At 51.2% G+C, this 17,521-nt stretch overlaps 1 protein-coding gene across 2 annotated transcripts in view; it reads right to left on the bottom strand.

Moving 5' to 3' along the window:
- The window catches only part of LOC139571498 (protein TANC2-like), a 58,102-nt gene that overhangs the window by 13,476 nt on the left and 27,105 nt on the right, over positions 1-17,521 (bottom strand). For both annotated transcript variants that reach the window (XM_071394425.1, XM_071394426.1), the window contains 4 exons: positions 9,721-9,854; positions 9,460-9,583; positions 9,068-9,243; positions 8,046-8,178 (listed from right to left, as the gene is read on the bottom strand). In XM_071394425.1, coding sequence (XP_071250526.1) covers positions 8,046-8,178; positions 9,068-9,243; positions 9,460-9,583; positions 9,721-9,854 — 567 coding nt within the window. The remainder of the gene's footprint in view (positions 1-8,045; positions 8,179-9,067; positions 9,244-9,459; positions 9,584-9,720; positions 9,855-17,521) is intronic.

Here is a 17,521-nt window from a genome sequence, read left to right on the forward strand (position 1 = left end):
GAGGACAAGGTGGATGGCCTTCTTGCATGAGGACAAGGTGGATTGGCTTCTTGCATGAGGACAAGGTGGATGGGCATCCTGCATGAGGACAAGGTGGGTGGGCTTCTTGCATGAGGACAAGGTGGATGGGCTTCTTGCATGAGGACAAGGTGGATGGGCTTCTTGCATGAGGACAAGGTGGATGGGCTTCTTGCATGAGGACAAGGTGGGTGGCCTTCTTGCATGAGGACAAGGTGGATGGGCTTCTTGCATGAGGACAAGGTGGATGGGCTTCTTGCATGAGGACAAGGTGGATGGGCTTCTTGCATGAGGACAAGGTGGGTGGCCTTCTTGCATGAGGACAAGGTGGGTTGGAATCCTGCGTGAGGACATGGTGGGTGGGCTTCTTGTATGAGGACACGGCGGGTGGGCTTCCGGCATGAGGACAAGGTGGATGGGCTTCTTGCATGAGGACAAGGTGGGTTGGAATCCTGCATGAGGACAAGGTGGGTGGTCTTCTTGCATGAGGACAAGATGGATGGGCTTCTTGCATGAGGACAAGGTGGGTTGGAATCCTGCATGAGGACAAGGTGGATGGGCTTCTTGCATGAGGACAAGGTGGGTGGCCTTCTTGCATGAGGACAAGGTGGGTTGGAATCCTGCGTGAGGACAAGGTGGGTGGGCTTCTTGTATGAGGACACGGTGGGTGGGCTTCCGGCATGAGGACACGGTGGATGGGCTTCTTGCATGAGGACAAGGTGGGTGGGCTTCTTGCATGAGGACAAGGTGGGTGGGCTTCTTGCATGACGACAAGGTGGGTGGCCTTCTTGTATGAGGACAAGGTGGGTGGCCTTCTTACATGAGGACAAGGTGGGTGGCCTTCTTGCATGAGGACAAGGTGGGTTGGAATCCTGCATGAGGACAAGGTGGGTGGCCTTCTTGCATGAGGACAAGGTGGGTGGGCTTCTTGCATTAGGACAAGGTGGGTCGCCTTCTTGCATGAGGACAAGGTGGGTGGGCTTCTTGCATGAGGACAAGGTGGGTGGCCTTCTTGCATGAGGACAAGGTGGGTGGCCTTCTTGCATGAGGACAAGGTGGGTGGGCTTCTTGCATGAGGACAAGGTGGGTGGGCTTCTTGCATGAGGACAAGGTGGGTGGGCTTCTTGCATGAGGACAAGGTGGGTGGCCTTCTTGCATGAGGACAAGGTGGGTGGCCTTCTTGCATGAGGACAAGGTGGGTGGCCTTCTTGCATGAGGACAAGGTGGGTGGCCTTCTTGCATGAGGACAAGGTGTGTGGGCTTCTTGCATGAGGACAAGGTGCGTGGCCTTCTTGTATGAGGACAAGGTTGGTGGCCTTCTTGCATGAGGACAAGGTGGGTGGCCTTCTTGCATGAGGACAAGGTGGGTGGGCTTCTTGCATGAGGACAAGGTGGGTGGGCTTCTTGCATGAGGACAAGGTGGGTGGGCTTCTTGCATGAGGACAAGGTGGGTGGGCTTCTTGCATGAGGACAAGGTGGGTGGGCTTCTTGAATGAGGACAAGGTGGGTGGGCTTCTTGCATGACGACAAGGTGGGTGGCCTTCTTGTATGAGGACAAGGTGGGTGGCCTTCTTACATGAGGACAAGGTGGGTGGCCTTCTTGCATGAGGACAAGGTGGGTGGGCTTCTTGCATGAGGACAAGGTGGATGTGCTTCTTGCATGAGGACAAGGTGGGTGGCCTTCTTGCATGAGGACAAGGTGGGTTGGAATCCTGCGTGAGGACAAGGTGGGTGGGCTTCTTGTATGAGGACACGGTGGGTGGGCTTCCGGCATGAGGACAAGGTGGATGGGCTTCTTGCATGAGGACAAGGTGGATGGGCTTCTTGCATGAGGACAAGGTGGGTTGGAATCCGGCATGAGGACAAGGTGAATGGGCTTCTTGCATGAGGACAAGGTGGGTGGCCTTCTTGCATGAGGACAAGGTGGGTTGGAATCCTGCGTGAGGACAAGGTGGGTGGGCTTCTTGTATGAGGACACGGTGGGTGGGCTTCCGGCATGAGGACACGGTGGATGGGCTTCTTGCATGAGGACAAGGTGGGTGGGCTTCTTGCATGAGGACAAGGTGGGTGGGCTTCTTGCATGACGACAAGGTGGGTGGCCTTCTTGTATGAGGACAAGGTGGGTGGCCTTCTTACATGAGGACAAGGTGGGTGGCCTTCTTACATGAGGACAAGGTGGGTGGCCTTCTTGCATGAGGACAAGGTGGGTTTGAATCCTGCATGAGGACAAGGTGGGTGGCCTTCTTGCATGAGGACAAGGTGGGTGGCCTTTTTGCATGAGGACAAGGTGGGTGGCCTTCTTGCATGAGGACAAGGTGGGTGGCCTTCTTGCATGAGGACAAGGTGGGTGGGCTTCTTGCATGAGGACAAGGTGGGTGGGCTTCTTGCATGAGGACAAGGTGGGTGGCCTTCTTACATGAGGACAAGGTGGGTGGGCTTCTTGCATGAGGACAAGGTGGGTGGGCTTCTTGCATGAGGACAAGGTGGATGGGCTTCTTGCATGAGGACAAGGTGGATGGGCTTCTTGCATGAGAACAAGGTGGGTGGGCTTCTTGCATGAGGAGAAGGTGGGTGGCCTTCTTGCATGAGGACAAGGTGGATGTGCTTCTTGCATGAGGACAAGGTGAGTGGCCTTCTTGCATGAGGACAAGGTGGATGGGCTTCTTGTATGAGGACAAGGTGGGTGGCCTTCTTGCATGAGGACAAGGTGGGTGGCCTTCTTGCATGAGGACAAGGTGGGTGGGCTTCTTGCATGAGGACAAGGTGGGTGGCCTTCTTGCATGAGGACAAGGTGGGTGGCCTTCTTGCATGAGGACAAGGTGGGTGGCCTTCTTGCATGAGGACAAGGTGGGTGGCCTTCTTGCATGAGGACAAGGTGGGTGGCCTTCTTGCATGAGGACAAGGTGGGTGGCCTTCTTGTATGAGGACAAGGTGGGTGGCCTTCTTGCATGAGGACAAGGTGGGTGGCCTTCTTGCATGAGGACAAGGTGGGTGGCCTTCTTGCATGAGGACAAGGTGGGTGGGCTTCTTGCATGAGGACAAGGTGGGTGGGCTTCTTGCATGAGGACAAGGTGGGTCGCCTTCTTGCATGAGGACAAGGTGGGTGGGCTTCTTGCATGAGGACAAGGTGGGTGGCCTTCTTGCATGAGGACAAGGTGGGTGGCCTTCTTGCATGAGGACAAGGTGGGTGGGCTTCTTGCATGAGGACAAGGTGGGTGGGCTTCTTGCATGAGGACAAGGTGGGTGGGCTTCTTGCATGAGGACAAGGTGGGTGGCCTTCTTGCATGAGGACAAGGTGGGTGGCCTTCTTGCATGAGGACAAGGTGTGTGGGCTTCTTGCATGAGGACAAGGTGCGTGGCCTTCTTGTATGAGGACAAGGTTGGTGGCCTTCTTGCATGAGGACAAGGTGGGTGGCCTTCTTGCATGAGGACAAGGTGGGTGGGCTTCTTGCATGAGGACAAGGTGGGTGGGCTTCTTGCATGAGGACAAGGTGGGTGGCCTTCTTGCATGAGGACAAGGTGGGTGGGCTTCTTGCATGAGGACAAGGTGGGTGGGCGTCTTGCATGAAGACAAGGTGGGTGGCCTTCTTGCATGAGGACAAGGTGGAAGGGCTTCTTACATGAGGACAAGGTGGGTGGGATTCTTGCATGAGGACAAGGTGGGTAGGCTTCTTGCATGAGGACAATGTGGGTGGGATTCTTGCATGAAATCAAGGTTGGTGGCCTTCTTGCATGAGGACACGGTGGGTGGGCTTCATGTATGAGGACAAGGTGGGTGGCCTTCTTGCATGAGGACAAGGTGGGTGGCCTTCTTGCATGAGGACAAGGTGGGTGGCCTTCTTGCATGAGGACAAGGTGGGTGGCCTTCTTGCATGAGGACAAGGTGGGTGGGCTTCTTGCATGAGGACAAGGTGGGTGGGCTTCTTGCATGAGGACAAGGTGGGTCCCCTTCTTGCATGAGGACAAGGTGGGTGGGCTTCTTGCATGAGGACAAGGTGGGTGGCCTTCTTGCATGAGGACAAGGTGGGTGGCCTTCTTGCATGAGGACAAGGTGGGTGGGCTTCTTGCATGAGGACAAGGTGGGTGGGCTTCTTGCATGAGGACAAGGTGGGTGGGCTTCTTGCATGAGGACAAGGTGGGTGGCCTTCTTGCATGAGGACAAGGTGGGTGGCCTTCTTGCATGAGGACAAGGTGTGTGGGCTTCTTGCATGAGGACATTGTATGAGGACAAGGTTGGTGGCCTTCTTGCATGAGGACAAGGTGGGTGGCCTTCTTGCATGAGGACAAGGTGGGTGGGCTTCTTGCATGAGGACAAGGTGGGTGGGCTTCTTGCATGAGGACAAGGTGGGTGGCCTTCTTGCATGAGGACAAGGTGGGTGGGCTTCTTGCATGAGGACAAGGTGGGTGGCCTTCTTGCATGAGGACAAGGTGGAAGGGCTTCTTACATGAGGACAAGGTGGGTGGGATTCTTGCATGAGGACAAGGTGGGTAGGCTTCTTGCATGAGGACAATGTGGGTGGGATTCTTGCATGAAATCAAGGTTGGTGGCCTTCTTGCATGAGGACACGGTGGGTGGGCTTCATGTATGAGGACAAGGTGGGTGGGCTTCTTGCATGAGGACAAGGTGGGTGGGAATCCTGCATGAGGACAAGGTGGGTGGGGTTCTTGCATGAAGACAAGGTGGGTGGGAATCCTGCATGAGGACAAGGTGGGTGGGCTTCTTGCATGAAGACAAGGTGGGTGGGCGTCTTGCATGAAGACAAGGTGGGTGGGCTTCTTGCATGAGGACAAGGTGGGTGGGAATCCTGCATGAGGACAAGGTGGGTGGGCTTCTTGAATGAGGACAAGGTGGATGGGCTTCTTGCATGAGGACAAGGTGGGTGGGAATCCTGCATGAGGACAAGGTGGGTGGCCTTCTTGCATGAGGACAAGGTGGGTGGGCTTCTTGCATGAGGACAAGGTGGGTGGGCGTCTTGCATGAGGACAAGGTGGGTGGGCGTCTTGCATGAAGACAAGGTGGGTGGCCTTCTTGCATGAGGACAAGGTGGGTGGGCTTCTTGCATGAGGACAAGGTGGGTGGCCTTCTTGCATGAGGACAAGGTGGGTGGCCTTCTTGCATGAGGACGAGGTGGGTGGCCTTCTTGCATGAGGACAAGGTGGGTGGCCTTCTTGCATGAGGACAAGGTGGGTGGCCTTCTTGCATGAGGACAAGGTGGGTGGCCTTCTTGTATGAGGACAAGGTGGGTGGCCTTCTTGCATGAGGACAAGGTGGGTGGCCTTCTTGCATGAGGACAAGGTGGGTGGCCTTCTTGCATGAGGACAAGGTGGGTGGGCTTCTTGCATGAGGACAAGGTGGGTGGGCTTCTTGCATGAGGACAAGGTGGGTGGCCTTCTTGCATGAGGACAAGGTGGGTGGGCTTCTTGCATGAGGACAAGGTGGGTGGCCTTCTTGCATGAGGACAAGGTGGGTGGCCTTCTTGCATGAGGACAAGGTGGGTGGGCTTCTTGCATGAGGACAAGGTGGGTGGGCTTCTTGCATGAGGACAAGGTGGGTGGGCTTCTTGCATGAGGACAAGGTGGGTGGGCTTCTTGCATGAGGACAAGGTGGGTGGCCTTCTTGCATGAGGACAAGGTGGGTGGCCTTCTTGCATGAGGACAAGGTGTGTGGGCTTCTTGCATGAGGACAAGGTGCGTGGCCTTCTTGTATGAGGACAAGGTTGGTGGCCTTCTTGCATGAGGACAAGGTGGGTGGCCTTCTTGCATGAGGACAAGGTGGGTGGGCTTCTTGCATGAGGACAAGGTGGGTGGGCTTCTTGCATGAGGACAAGGTGGGTGGCCTTCTTGCATGAGGACAAGGTGGGTGGGCTTCTTGCATGAGGACAAGGTGGGTGGGCGTCTTGCATGAAGACAAGGTGGGTGGCCTTCTTGCATGAGGACAAGGTGGAAGGGCTTCTTACATGAGGACAAGGTGGGTGGGATTCTTGCATGAGGACAAGGTGGGTAGGCTTCTTGCATGAGGACAATGTGGGTGGGATTCTTGCATGAAATCAAGGTTGGTGGCCTTCTTGCATGAGGACACGGTGGGTGGGCTTCATGTATGAGGACAAGGTGGGTGGGCTTCTTGCATGAGGACAAGGTGGGTGGGAATCCTGCATGAGGACAAGGTGGGTGGGGTTCTTGCATGAAGACAAGGTGGGTGGGAATCCTGCATGAGGACAAGGTGGGTGGGCTTCTTGCATGAAGACAAGGTGGGTGGGCGTCTTGCATGAAGACAAGGTGGGTGGGCTTCTTGCATGAGGACAAGGTGGGTGGGAATCCTGCATGAGGACAAGGTGGGTGGGCTTCTTGCATGAGGACAAGGTGGGTGGGCTTCTTGCATGAGGACAAGGTGGGTGGGCGTCTTGCATGAGGACAAGGTGGGTGGGCGTCTTGCATGAAGACAAGGTGGGTGGGCTTCTTGCATGAGGACAAGGTGGGTGGGCTTCTTGCATGAGGACAAGGTGGGTGGGAATCCTGCATGAGGACAAGGTGGGTCGTCTTCTTGCATAACACATCATAACCAACTGGAATGTCAACATCTACCTCTAAATAAAAGCAGTCCAAGTTATAGTTATCTCTGTCATGCTGGGATTTAATCTGATCGCAGGTTATAGGCATTGCTGCTTTTAAAGGCAATTTACGATTGAGCCGACATATCCAGCATTTACCATGTACAGGATCTCCATGAACGCTGGAACATTCCCTTTAAAGGTCAATGCCTATAATCCGCGATCAGATTGAATCTTGGCCTCAGAGTTAATAGTAATACCTGAGTGTTATTTCTCAGGATGGGGGTTGTAGATGGGGGTTATAGCTAAACTGGCCTGCTGACACAGACCATGACGACACTAAGACAACACAGAAAGAGGAGGTAGGGCTGTCAAAATGCCTGCTGGGGTGAGATGCCGACAGCCTTGGGATTACCTCTAGGCCGACTGGGCAGCGTCTGACATCCTGGTACAGCAGAGAGGTCGGGGGGGTCATGAGCAAGGGAGGGAGGGGGAGTGCAGTGGGCCAGAGTAATCAAAAAAAGAAAAAACAGAAAAAGGTGCGCGGAAGAAAAGGCAAGTGGGGAAAAAAGACAAAGAGAAAAAGTTGGAGGATGAAGAGTGAGAAGAGGAACAGAAAAAAGCAGCAGTGAGAAGCAGGGATAAGAGGAAAGAAAAAACACACTCTACTAACAGCCTGTCTCAGAGATCACACATAGAAGGACAGAGAGACAGAGAACATGAACAAAAGAGAGAGCAGAGAAAGAAAGAAAGAAAGAAAGAAAGAAAGAAAGAAAGAAAGAAAGAAAGAAAGAAAATTAACGAGAGAGAAAGAATGAACCAGAGAGAGCTGGAGAGAGAGAGAGAGAGACTACAGGAGGAAACAGTAAAACAACACAAACACATCTACAGATCTGAGGAAGGACTAGTCAGAGAGAACAGAGAAATACTACAGGAGGACACAGTAGAACAACACAAACACATCTACAGATCTGAGGAAGGACTAGCCAGAGAGAACAGAGAAGACCTGCAGTATGGTGCACCAGGAGCAGCAGGGGGAACACAAAACAGTGGGGTTCAGCTGTTTGCTCAGCTCCAAAGAGACAGTAACAAGTTGCATCCCAAATGGCCCTGTGTTCTGTTTTTAGTCCACTACTTCTGGTCAATAGTAGTGCACTATATAATAAATAGGTTGCCATTTAGGATGCAGATTCTGTATTGCTGTGTCATCCTACTGCAGCATGGATAGTCTTTGAATTGTGTCTCAACATCAGATAGTCAAGTGTAATTTTGTTTTCCAATTTTACAGTCAAAAGATCCAAACTGTTGCACTATGGAGAGAATGGGGTTCTTTTCCAGGAAAGGAATTTCAAATCCTGGCTGCGTCTAGAAGGGCACCCTTTACCCCACAGTGCACTAGTTTTGACCAGGTCCCATTTTGGACAGCCCCTGTCCAAAATCTATTGGCTTCCAGTCTAACACTAAGTCCATTCTCAATACCTATCTTGGCTCCCTTCTTGAGCAGGGTGACCACCACGGACGTGTTCCTGCAGCCCACGGCCCGGTCCAGAGGACACATCCCACTGTAGTCCACATGCTCTATCATCACTCCCTGGTCCACTAAGAACTGGACCTGCGAGGACAGACAGCAGACAGGGGGTGGAGGGAGAACAGGGGGGGAGGGAGAACAGGAGGGAGGGAGAACGGGTGGAGGACCAAGGACAGTACGGAGGATGTGAGAATAGGCGGAGGGAGAATGGGGGAGGACGGGGGGAGGAGAGAAAGGGGGGGTGCAGGGGGAGGAGGGAGAACAGGGGGGGGGGGGGAATGAGGGGAGGGAGAATATAGGGAGAAGGGGGTGAGGAGTGAGAATGGGGGGAGGGAAAACAGGGGGGAGGAGGGAGAACAAGGGGGCAGGAGAATGGGTGGAGGACAGAGGACAGTGGGAAGGAGTGAGAACGGGGGGAGGGAGAATGGGGGGAGGACAGGGGGGAGGATGGGGGAGGAGGGAGAACGGGGAGAGGATGGGGAGGAGGGAGAACGGGGAGGAGGGAGGACAGGGGTGAGGAGGGAGGACGGGGGCAGGAGGGAAGATGGGCGGAAGAGGGAGGACAGGTAGAGGAGGGGGTACAGTGGGAAGGAGAGTGAATGGGGAGAAGAGGGAGGATAGTGGAGGAGGGAGGACAGGGGCGAGGACAGTTGGGAGGAGGGAGGACAGGGGCGAGGACAGTGGGGAGGAGGGAGGACAGGGGTGAGGACAGTGGGGAGGAGGTAGGACAGGGGCGAGGACAGTGAGGAGGAGGGAGGACAGTGGGGAGGAGGGAGGACAGTGGGGAGGAGGGAGGACAGGGGCGAGGACAGTGGGGAAGAGGGAGGAATGTATTGATTAATGATCTTCATCAGAGCAGGATCATAGGATGGTACTAACATTTGGGAGAGTTACTGCTAGCAAAATATACACAAATATAACTATACTTATATACTTGAACACATTTTTTTCTTACTGTTGTACTACCACTCACCATCTCTGAGTCCCCGTAGAAGGAGGCCAGGTCGAGGGGCGTGCGTCCGTTCTTATCAGCATGGTCTGTAGCAGCCCCTCTCTCCACCAGACAGCGCACCACGGGCAGGTGTCCCTTCAGACACGCCCAGCTCAGAGCTGTTAACCCCTCCTTGTCCATCAGAGGCAGGGACGCACCTAGCAGGTGGATCAGAGGGGTCAGGGTTTACAGGTCAGCATTGGGAGTAAAAAGTAAATTGGTAAAATAAAGTACCGTCAATGCTTTGGTGATTTTGTTTAACAAAAGTTTCTTGAGAGTTTGCAGTATATAATTCAAAGTATGAAAGGATAGCAGGTCACAGATAACGTAAATGTCAAGGAATGAGTGGATGATGTCTTCCTCCGAACCCTCACCTTGTGCCAGTAGGAACTCCACAGTGCCCAGGTGACCCTCTGAGGCAGCCATCATCAGAGGGGTTCGGCTCTGCTTGTCTGCGAGGTTCACCTCCGCTCCGTGAGTCAGGAGAAGGTCCACAATCTGAGAGAGGACAACACTATCGTCACCATCTAGCACACAACAGCCTGTTTCTATCAACATGGCTGCTCGATCTCTCTTTGTCTGATTAAGTGTTTGGGTCAAAAGTAGTGCAATATAAAGGGTGCACTCAGTCTCACCTGCCAGTTTCCCTGTCGGACAGCACTGAACAGGGGTACCATGCCTCGTCTGTTGGGCTGAGCCACCGCTGCTCCCTGCTCCAGCAGCAGCCTGCAAACGTCTAGCTTCCCCAGGCCCCCTGCTGCCGTGAGAGCTACAGGAAGAGGAGAGGGACACACAGGGATCAGCCATGTTGTACACCAGTTTTTTACATTTTTGACATCATTCTAAGACTGACAGTTATTGTGTGTGCCATGTGTTAGTATGCAGATTGTACAGGAAGGACACCCAGGGCAGGAAGGGCAGGGCAGGGAGGAAACACGTATTCATTCTTAGCGCTAGGGGTCAGAATGTTTTTTTCTTCTTCAAATAACGTACCCAACGTAAACGGAATATGCATATAATTTACAGATTAGGATAGAAAACACTCCAAAGTTTCCAAAACTGTCAAAATATTGTCTGTGAGAAAAATAATAGTTATTCTGCAAGCGAAATCCTGAGAAAATCTAACCCGGAAGTGATATATATATATTTTTTTTAAACGTTGTTTCCTGACCTGTCTAACCTCCATTTAAAGGGGTATCAACCAGATTCTTTTTCCAATGGCTTCCTCAGGCTGTGACCAGGCTTTAGACATAGTTTCAGGCTTTTATTTTGAAAAATGAGCGAGATGTTTCGAGGTCAGGTGTCCTCCGAATATTTCCTGCGCGCACAGGAGGAGCTAACCATTTGCGTTTTCTCTCTTAATGAATAGGTTATGCTCCGGTTGAAATATTATCGATTATGTTTCTTAAAGACAACCTGAGGTTTGATTATAAAAAACATTTTAAATGTTTCTACGACCATTTCGGATACTTTTTGGGATTTGTCGAACGGAACACGGCTTTTGTTTTTTCATCATAACGCGCAACCCAAATGGCGTTTTTTTGTGATAAAAGTAATATTTATCGAACAAAAATAAAATTTGTTGTGTAACTGGGAGTCTCGTGAGTGGGAACACCCGAAGATTATCAAAGGTAAGCGATTAATTTGATTGCTTTTCTTACTTTCGTGACCAAGCTAGCCAAGCTAATATAAGGCTAATGTTATAGCATTGAAAGCTACACTCACAAAAGCTTGGATTTCTTTCGCTGTAAAATATATTTTCAAAATCTGACACGATAGGTGGATTAACAACAAGCTAAGCTGTGTTTTGGTATATTTCACTTGTGATTGCATGATTATAAATCTTTTTAGTAATATTTTTTAATCTGATACGTTTGGAAATTTCCCTCTTCCTTTCAGGACCGGAATGAGGCTGTTGTTTTTTTCATCATAACGCGCAACCCAGTCTCGTGAGTGGAAACGTCCAAAGATTATCTAAGGTAAGCGATTAATTTTATTACTTTTCACACTTTTGTGACCATGCTAATTTGAGGCTAGCTGATGTAGCATTGAAAGCTACACTCACAAAAGCTTGAATTTCTTTCGCTGTAAAATATATTTTCTAAATCTGACACGATAGGTGGATTAACAACAAGCTAAACTGTGTTTTGGTATATTTCACTTGTGATTGCATGATTATAAGTATTTTTTGTAATATTTATGCATTTGGCGCCCTGCAATTCTAGCGGTTGTTTAGGAAAGTGATCCCGTACTAGGGATGCGTAGCGCAGAGAAGTTAAACAACGCAACGTTCACTGAATGGACAAAACATTAGGAACTAGTGAGAGTGCTGGCCCTCCTCCTCCTCCTCCCCAGAATAGCGACAGTTCCTCTAGTGAGAGTGCTGGCCCTCCTCATCTCCAGAAGAGTGGAAGTTCCTCTAGTGAGAGTGCTGGCCCTCCTCCTCGTCCTCCCCAGAATAGTGACAGTTCCTCTAGTGAAAGTGCTGGCCCTCCTCCTCCTCATCTCCAGAAGAGTGACAGTTGCTCTAGTGAGAGTGCCTGCCCTCCTCCTCATCCTCCCCAGAATAGTGACAGTTCCTCTAGTGAGAGTGCTGGCCCTCCTACTCCTCCTCTCCAGAAGAGTGACAGTTCCTTTAGTGAGAGTGCTGGCCCTCCTTCTCCTCCTCTCCAGAAGAGTGACAGTTCCTCTAGTGAGAGTGCTGGCCCTCCTCCTCCTCTTCTCCAGAAGAGTGACAGTTCCTCTAGTGAGAGTGCTGGTCCTCCTTCTCCTCCTCTCCAAAAGAGTGACAGTTCCTCCAGTAAAAAGTGCTGGCCCCCCTCCTCCTCTTCTCCAGAAGAGTGACAGTTCATCTAGTGAGAGTGCTGGCCCTCCTTCTCCTCCTCCCCAGAAAAGTGACAGTTCCTCTAGTGAGAGTGCTGGCCCTCCTCCTCCTCTTCAGAAGAGTGACAGTTCCTCTACTGAGAGTGCTGGCCCTCTTCCTCCTCCTCCCCAGAAGAGTGACAGTGCCTCTAGTGAGAGTGCTGGCCCTCCTCCTCCTCCTCTCCAGCAGAGTGACAGTTCCTCTAGTGAGAGTGCTGGCCCTCCTTCTCCTCCTCTCCAGAAGAGTGACCGTTCCTCTAGTGAGAGTGCCTGACCTCCTCCTTCTCTTCAGAAGAGTGACAGTTCCTCTAGTGAGAGTGCTGGCCTTCCTCCTCCTCCTCTCCAGAAAAGTGACAGTTCCTCTAGTGAGAGTGCTGGCCCTCCTTCTCCTCCTCTCCAAAAGAGTGACAGTTCCTCTAGAGAGAATGCTGGCCCTCCTCCACCTCTCCAGAAGGTTGACAGTTCCTCTAGTGAGAGTGCTGGCCTTCCTTCTCCTTTTCAGAAGGGTGACAGTTCCTCTAGTGAGAGTGCTGGCCCTCCTCCTCCTCTTCTCCAGAAGAGTGACAGTTCCTCTAGTGAGAGTGCTGGCCCTCCTCCTCCTCATCGTCAGAAGAGTGACAGTTCCTCTAGTGAGAGTGCTGGCCCTCCCTCTCCTCCTCATCGCCAAAAGAGTGACAGTTCCTCAAGTGAGAGTGCTAGCCCTCCTCCTCATCCTCATCGCCAGAAGAGTGACAGTTCCTCTAGTGAGAGTGCTGGCCCTCCTCCTCCTCTTCAGAAGGGTGACAGTTCCTCTAGTGAGTGTGCTGGCCCTCCTCCTCCTATTCTCCAGAAGAGTGACAGTTCCTCTAGTGAGAGTGCTGGCCCTCCTCCTCCTCATCTCCAGAAGAGTGACAGTTCCTCTAGTGAGAGTGCTGGCCCTCCTCCTCCTCCTCATCACCAGAAGAGTGACAGTTCCTCTAGTAAGAGTGCTGGCCCTCCTTCTCCTCCTCTCCAGAAGAGTGACAGTTCCTCTACTGAGAGTGCTGGCCCTCCTCCTCCTCCTCTCCAGAAGAGTGACAGTTCCTCTATTGAGAGTGCTGGCCCTCCTCCTCTTCTCCAGAAGAGTGACAGTTCCTCTATTGAGAGTGCTGGCCCTCCTTCTCCTCCTCTCCAGAAGAGTGACAGTTCCTCTACTGAGAGTGCTGGCCTTCCTCCTCCTCCTCTCCAGAAGAGTGACAGTGCCTCTACTGAGAGTGCTGGCCCTCCTTCTCCTTCTCTCCAGAAGAGTGCCAGTTCCTCTACTGAGAGTGCTGGCCCTCCCTCTCCTCCTCATCGCCAGAAGAGTGACAGTTCCTCTAGTGAGAGTGCTGGCCCTCCTCCTCCTCCTTATCACCAGAAGAGTGACAGTTCCTCTAGTGAGAGTGCTGGCCCTCCTCCTCCTCTTCAGAAGAGTGATAGTTCCTCTACTGAGAGTACTGGCCCTCCCTCTCCTCCTCATCGCCAGAAGAGTGACAGGTCCTCTAGTGAGAGTGCTGGCCCTCCTCCTCCTCCTTATCACCAGAAGAGTGACAGTTCCTCTAGTGAGAGTGCTGGCCCTCCTCCTCCTCTTCAGAAGGGTGATAGTTCCTCTAGTGAGTGTGCTGGCCCTCCTCCTCCTCTTCTCCAGAAGAGTGACAGTTCCTCTACTGAGAGTGCTGGCCCTCCTCCTCCTCCTCATCTCCAGAAGAGTGACAGTGCCTCTACTGAGAGTGCTGGCCCTCCTCCTCCTCCTCATCTCCAGAAGAGTGACAGTTCCTCTAGTGAGAGTGCTGGCCCTCTTTCTCCTCCTCTCCAGAAGAGTGACAGTTCCTCTACTGAGAGTGCTGGCCCTCCTCCTCCTCTCCAGAAGAGTGACAGTTCCTCTAGTGAGAGTGCTGGCCCTCCTTCTCCTCCTCTCCAGAAGAGTGACAGTTCCTCTACTGAGAGTGCTGGCCCTCCTCCTCCTCCTCATCTCCAGAAGAGTGACAGTGCCTCTACTGAGAGTGCTGGCCCTCCTCCTCCTCCTCCTCTCCAGAAGAGTGACAGTTCCTCTAGTGAGAGTGCTGGCCCTCTTTCTCCTCCTCTCCAGAAGAGTGACAGGTCCTCTACTGAGAGTGCTGGCCCTCCTCCTCCTCCTCTCCAGAAGAGTGACAGTTCCTCTAGTGAGAGTGCTGGCCCTCCTTCTCCTCCTCTCCAGAAGAGTGACAGTTCCTCTAGTGAGAGTGCTGGCCCCCTTCCTCCTCCTCTCCAGAAGAGTGACAGTTCCTCTAGTGAGAGTGCATGGCCCTCTTTCTCCTCCTCTCCAAAAGAGTGACAGTTCCTCTACTGAGAGTGCTGGCCCTCTTTCTCATCCTCTCCAGAAGAGTGACAGTTCCTCTAGTGAGAGTGCTGGCCTTCCTCCTCTTCCTCTCCAGAAGAGTGACAGTTCCTCTACTGAGAGTGCTGGCCCTCCTCCTCCTCCTCTCCAGAAGAGTGACAGTTCCTCTAGTGAGAGTGCTGGCCCTCTTTCTCCTCCTCTCCAGAAGAGTGACAGTTCCTCTACTGAGAGTGCTGGCCCTCTTTCTCCTCCTCTCCAGAAGAGTGACAGTTCCTCTACTGAGAGTGCTGGCCCTCTTTCTCCTCCTCTCCAGAAGAGTGACAGTTCCTCTAGTGAGAGTGCTGGCCCTCCTCCTCCTCCTCTCCAGAAGAGTGACAGTTCCTATAGTGAGCGTGCTGGCCCTCTTTCTCCTCCTCTCCAGAAGAGTGACAGTTCCTCTACTGAGAGTGCTGGCCCTCCTCCTCCTCCTCTCCAGAAGAGTGACAGTTCCTCTAGTGAGAGTGCTGGCCCTCTTTCTCCTCCTCTCCAGAAGAGTGCCAGTTCCTCTACTGAGAGTGCTGGCCCTCCTCCTCCTCCTCTCCAGAAGAGTGACAGTTCCTCTAGTGAGAGTGCTGGCCCTCTTTCTCCTCCTCTCCAGAAGAGTGACAGTTCCTCTACTGAGAGTGCTGGCCCTCCTCCTCCTCCTCTCCAGAAGAGTGACAGTTCCTCTAGTGAGAGTGCTGGCCTTCCTCCTCTTCCAGAAAACCAAGCTGATGACTGCCTGAGACCCAGTGGTGCTCATAAGAGTGACCCCCCTTCTGAGAACACTGGTAAGCCTATGATTGCCCCGACAGCGGGGAGTCTGAGTTCCAATGTGTAATATAATGGGCTACCAGTAAATACTGTACAGTGCATTCGGAAAGTATTCAGACCCCTTGACTTTTTCCATATTTTGTTACGTTACAGCCTTATTCTAAAATCTATTTCATTTTTTTTCTTTCAGCAATCTATGCACAATATTCCATAATGCCAAAGTGAAAACAGGTTCGTAGAGCTTGTAGCGTCATACCCAAGAAGACTCAATGCTGTAATCGCTGCCAAAGGTGCTTCAACAAAATAATGAGTAAAGAGTCTGAATACTTATGTAAATGTGATATTTCAGTTTTTATTTTTAATAAATACATTTCTAAAAACCTGTTTTTGCTTTGTCATAATGGGGTATTGTGTTTAGATTGATGACGGGAAAAAAACAAATTAGTAATTTTTAGAATAAGGCTGTAACGTAACAAAATGTGAAAAAAGTCAAGGGGTCTGAATACTTCCCGAAGGCACTATAGCTAAGGATAATCTAGTAGGCTAGACTGCATTGTCTGCATAATGAAACAATCCCTCGTACGCTATTGTTTTGATGGTGGACTGATTATATTATTTGACATTAATAGAATGGTTTGATGGTGGACTGATTATATTATTTGACATTAATAGAATGGTTTGATGGTGGACTGATTATATTATTTGACATTAATAGAATGGTTTGATGGTGGACTGATTATATTATTTGACATTAATAGAATGGTTTGATGGTGGACTGATTATATTATTTGACATTAATAGAATGGTTTGATGGTGGACTGATTATATTATTTGACATTAATAGAATGGTTTGATGGTGGACTGATTATATTATTTGACATTAATAGAATGGTTTGATGGTGGACTGATTATATCATTTGACATTAATATAATGGTTTGATGGTGGACTGATTATATTATTTGACATTAATAGAATGGTTTGATGGTGGACTGATTATATTATTTGAAATTAATAGATTGGTTTGATGGTGGAACGATTGTAATATCTGGCATTAATAGTGGTTTTACACAGCATTCTATGAAGGGATGAGACGAGATGTTAGATATCACAACAGTGTTTTAAACCAATGACCTCACTGCATTTAAACACATAAGAGAAGTAGTGAGAGGGAGGAGAGAACAGTGGTGTGACAGTAGAGAAAGAGGGAGGAGAGAACAGTGGTGTGACAGTAGAGAAAGAGGGAGGAGAGAACAGTGGTGTGACAGTAGAGAAAGAGGGAGGAGAGAACAGTGGTGTGACAGTAGAGAAAGAGGAAGGAGAGAACAGTGTTGTGGCAGTAGAGAAAGAGGAAGGAGAGAACAGTGGTGTGACAGTAGAGAAAGAGGGAGGAGAGAACAGTGTTGTGGCAGTAGAGAAAGAGGAAGGAGAGAACAGTGGTGTGGCAGTAGAGAAAGAGGGAGGAGAGAACAGTGATGTGGCAGTAGAGAAAGAGAAAGGAGAGAACAGTGTTGTGACAGTAGAGAAAGAGGAAGGAGAGAACAGTGGTGTGGCAGTAGAGAAAGAGGGAGGAGAGAACAGTGTTGTGACAGTAGAGAAAGAGGAAGGAGAGAACAGTGGTGTGGCAGTAGAGAAAGAGGGAGGAGAGAACAGTGTTGTGACTGTAGAGAAAGAGGGAGGAGAGAACAGTGGTGTGGCAGTAGAGAAAGAGGGAGGAGAGAACAGTGTTGTGGCTGTAGAGAAAGAGAAAGGAGAGAACAGTGGTGTGGCAGTAGAGAAAAAGGGAGAGAACAGTGATGTGGCAGTAGAGAAAGAGGAAGGAGAGAACAGTGGTGTGGCAGTAGAGAAAGAGGGAGGAGAGAACAGTGTTGTGGCTGTAGAGAAAGAGAAAGGAGAGAACAGTGGTGTGGCAGTAGAGGAAGGAGAGAACAGTGGTGTGGCAGTAGAGAAAGAGGGAGGAGAGAACAGTTGTGTGGCAGTAGAGAAAGAGAGGAGAGAACAGTGTTGTGGGAGTAGAGAAAGAGGAAAGAGAGAACAGTGGTGTGGCAGTAGAGAAAGAGGGAGGAGAGAACAGTGTTGTGGGAGTAGAGAAAGAGGGAGGAGAGAACAGTGTTGTGGCAGTAGCGAAAGAGGGAGGAGAGAACAGTGGTGTGGGAGTAGAGAAAGAGGGAGGAGAGAACAGTGGTGTGGCAGTAGAGAAAGAGGAAGGAGAGAACAGTGGTGTGGCAGTAGAGAAAGGGGGAGGAGAGAACAGTGGTGTGGCAGTAGAGAAAGAGGAAGGAGAGAACAGTGGTGTGGCAGTAGAGGAAGAGGAAGGAGAGAACAGTGGTGTGGCAGTAGAGAAAGAGGGAGGAGAGAACAGTGGTGTGGCAGTAGAGAAAGAGGAAGGAGAGAACAGTGGTGTGGCAGTAGAGAAAGAGGGAGGAGAGAACAGTGATGTGGCAGTAGAGAAAGAGGGAGGAGAGAACAG

The sequence above is a fragment of the Salvelinus alpinus genome, chromosome 3 (genome assembly GCF_045679555.1).
Source record: "Salvelinus alpinus chromosome 3, SLU_Salpinus.1, whole genome shotgun sequence".
Taxonomy (NCBI): Eukaryota; Metazoa; Chordata; class Actinopteri; order Salmoniformes; family Salmonidae; genus Salvelinus; species Salvelinus alpinus.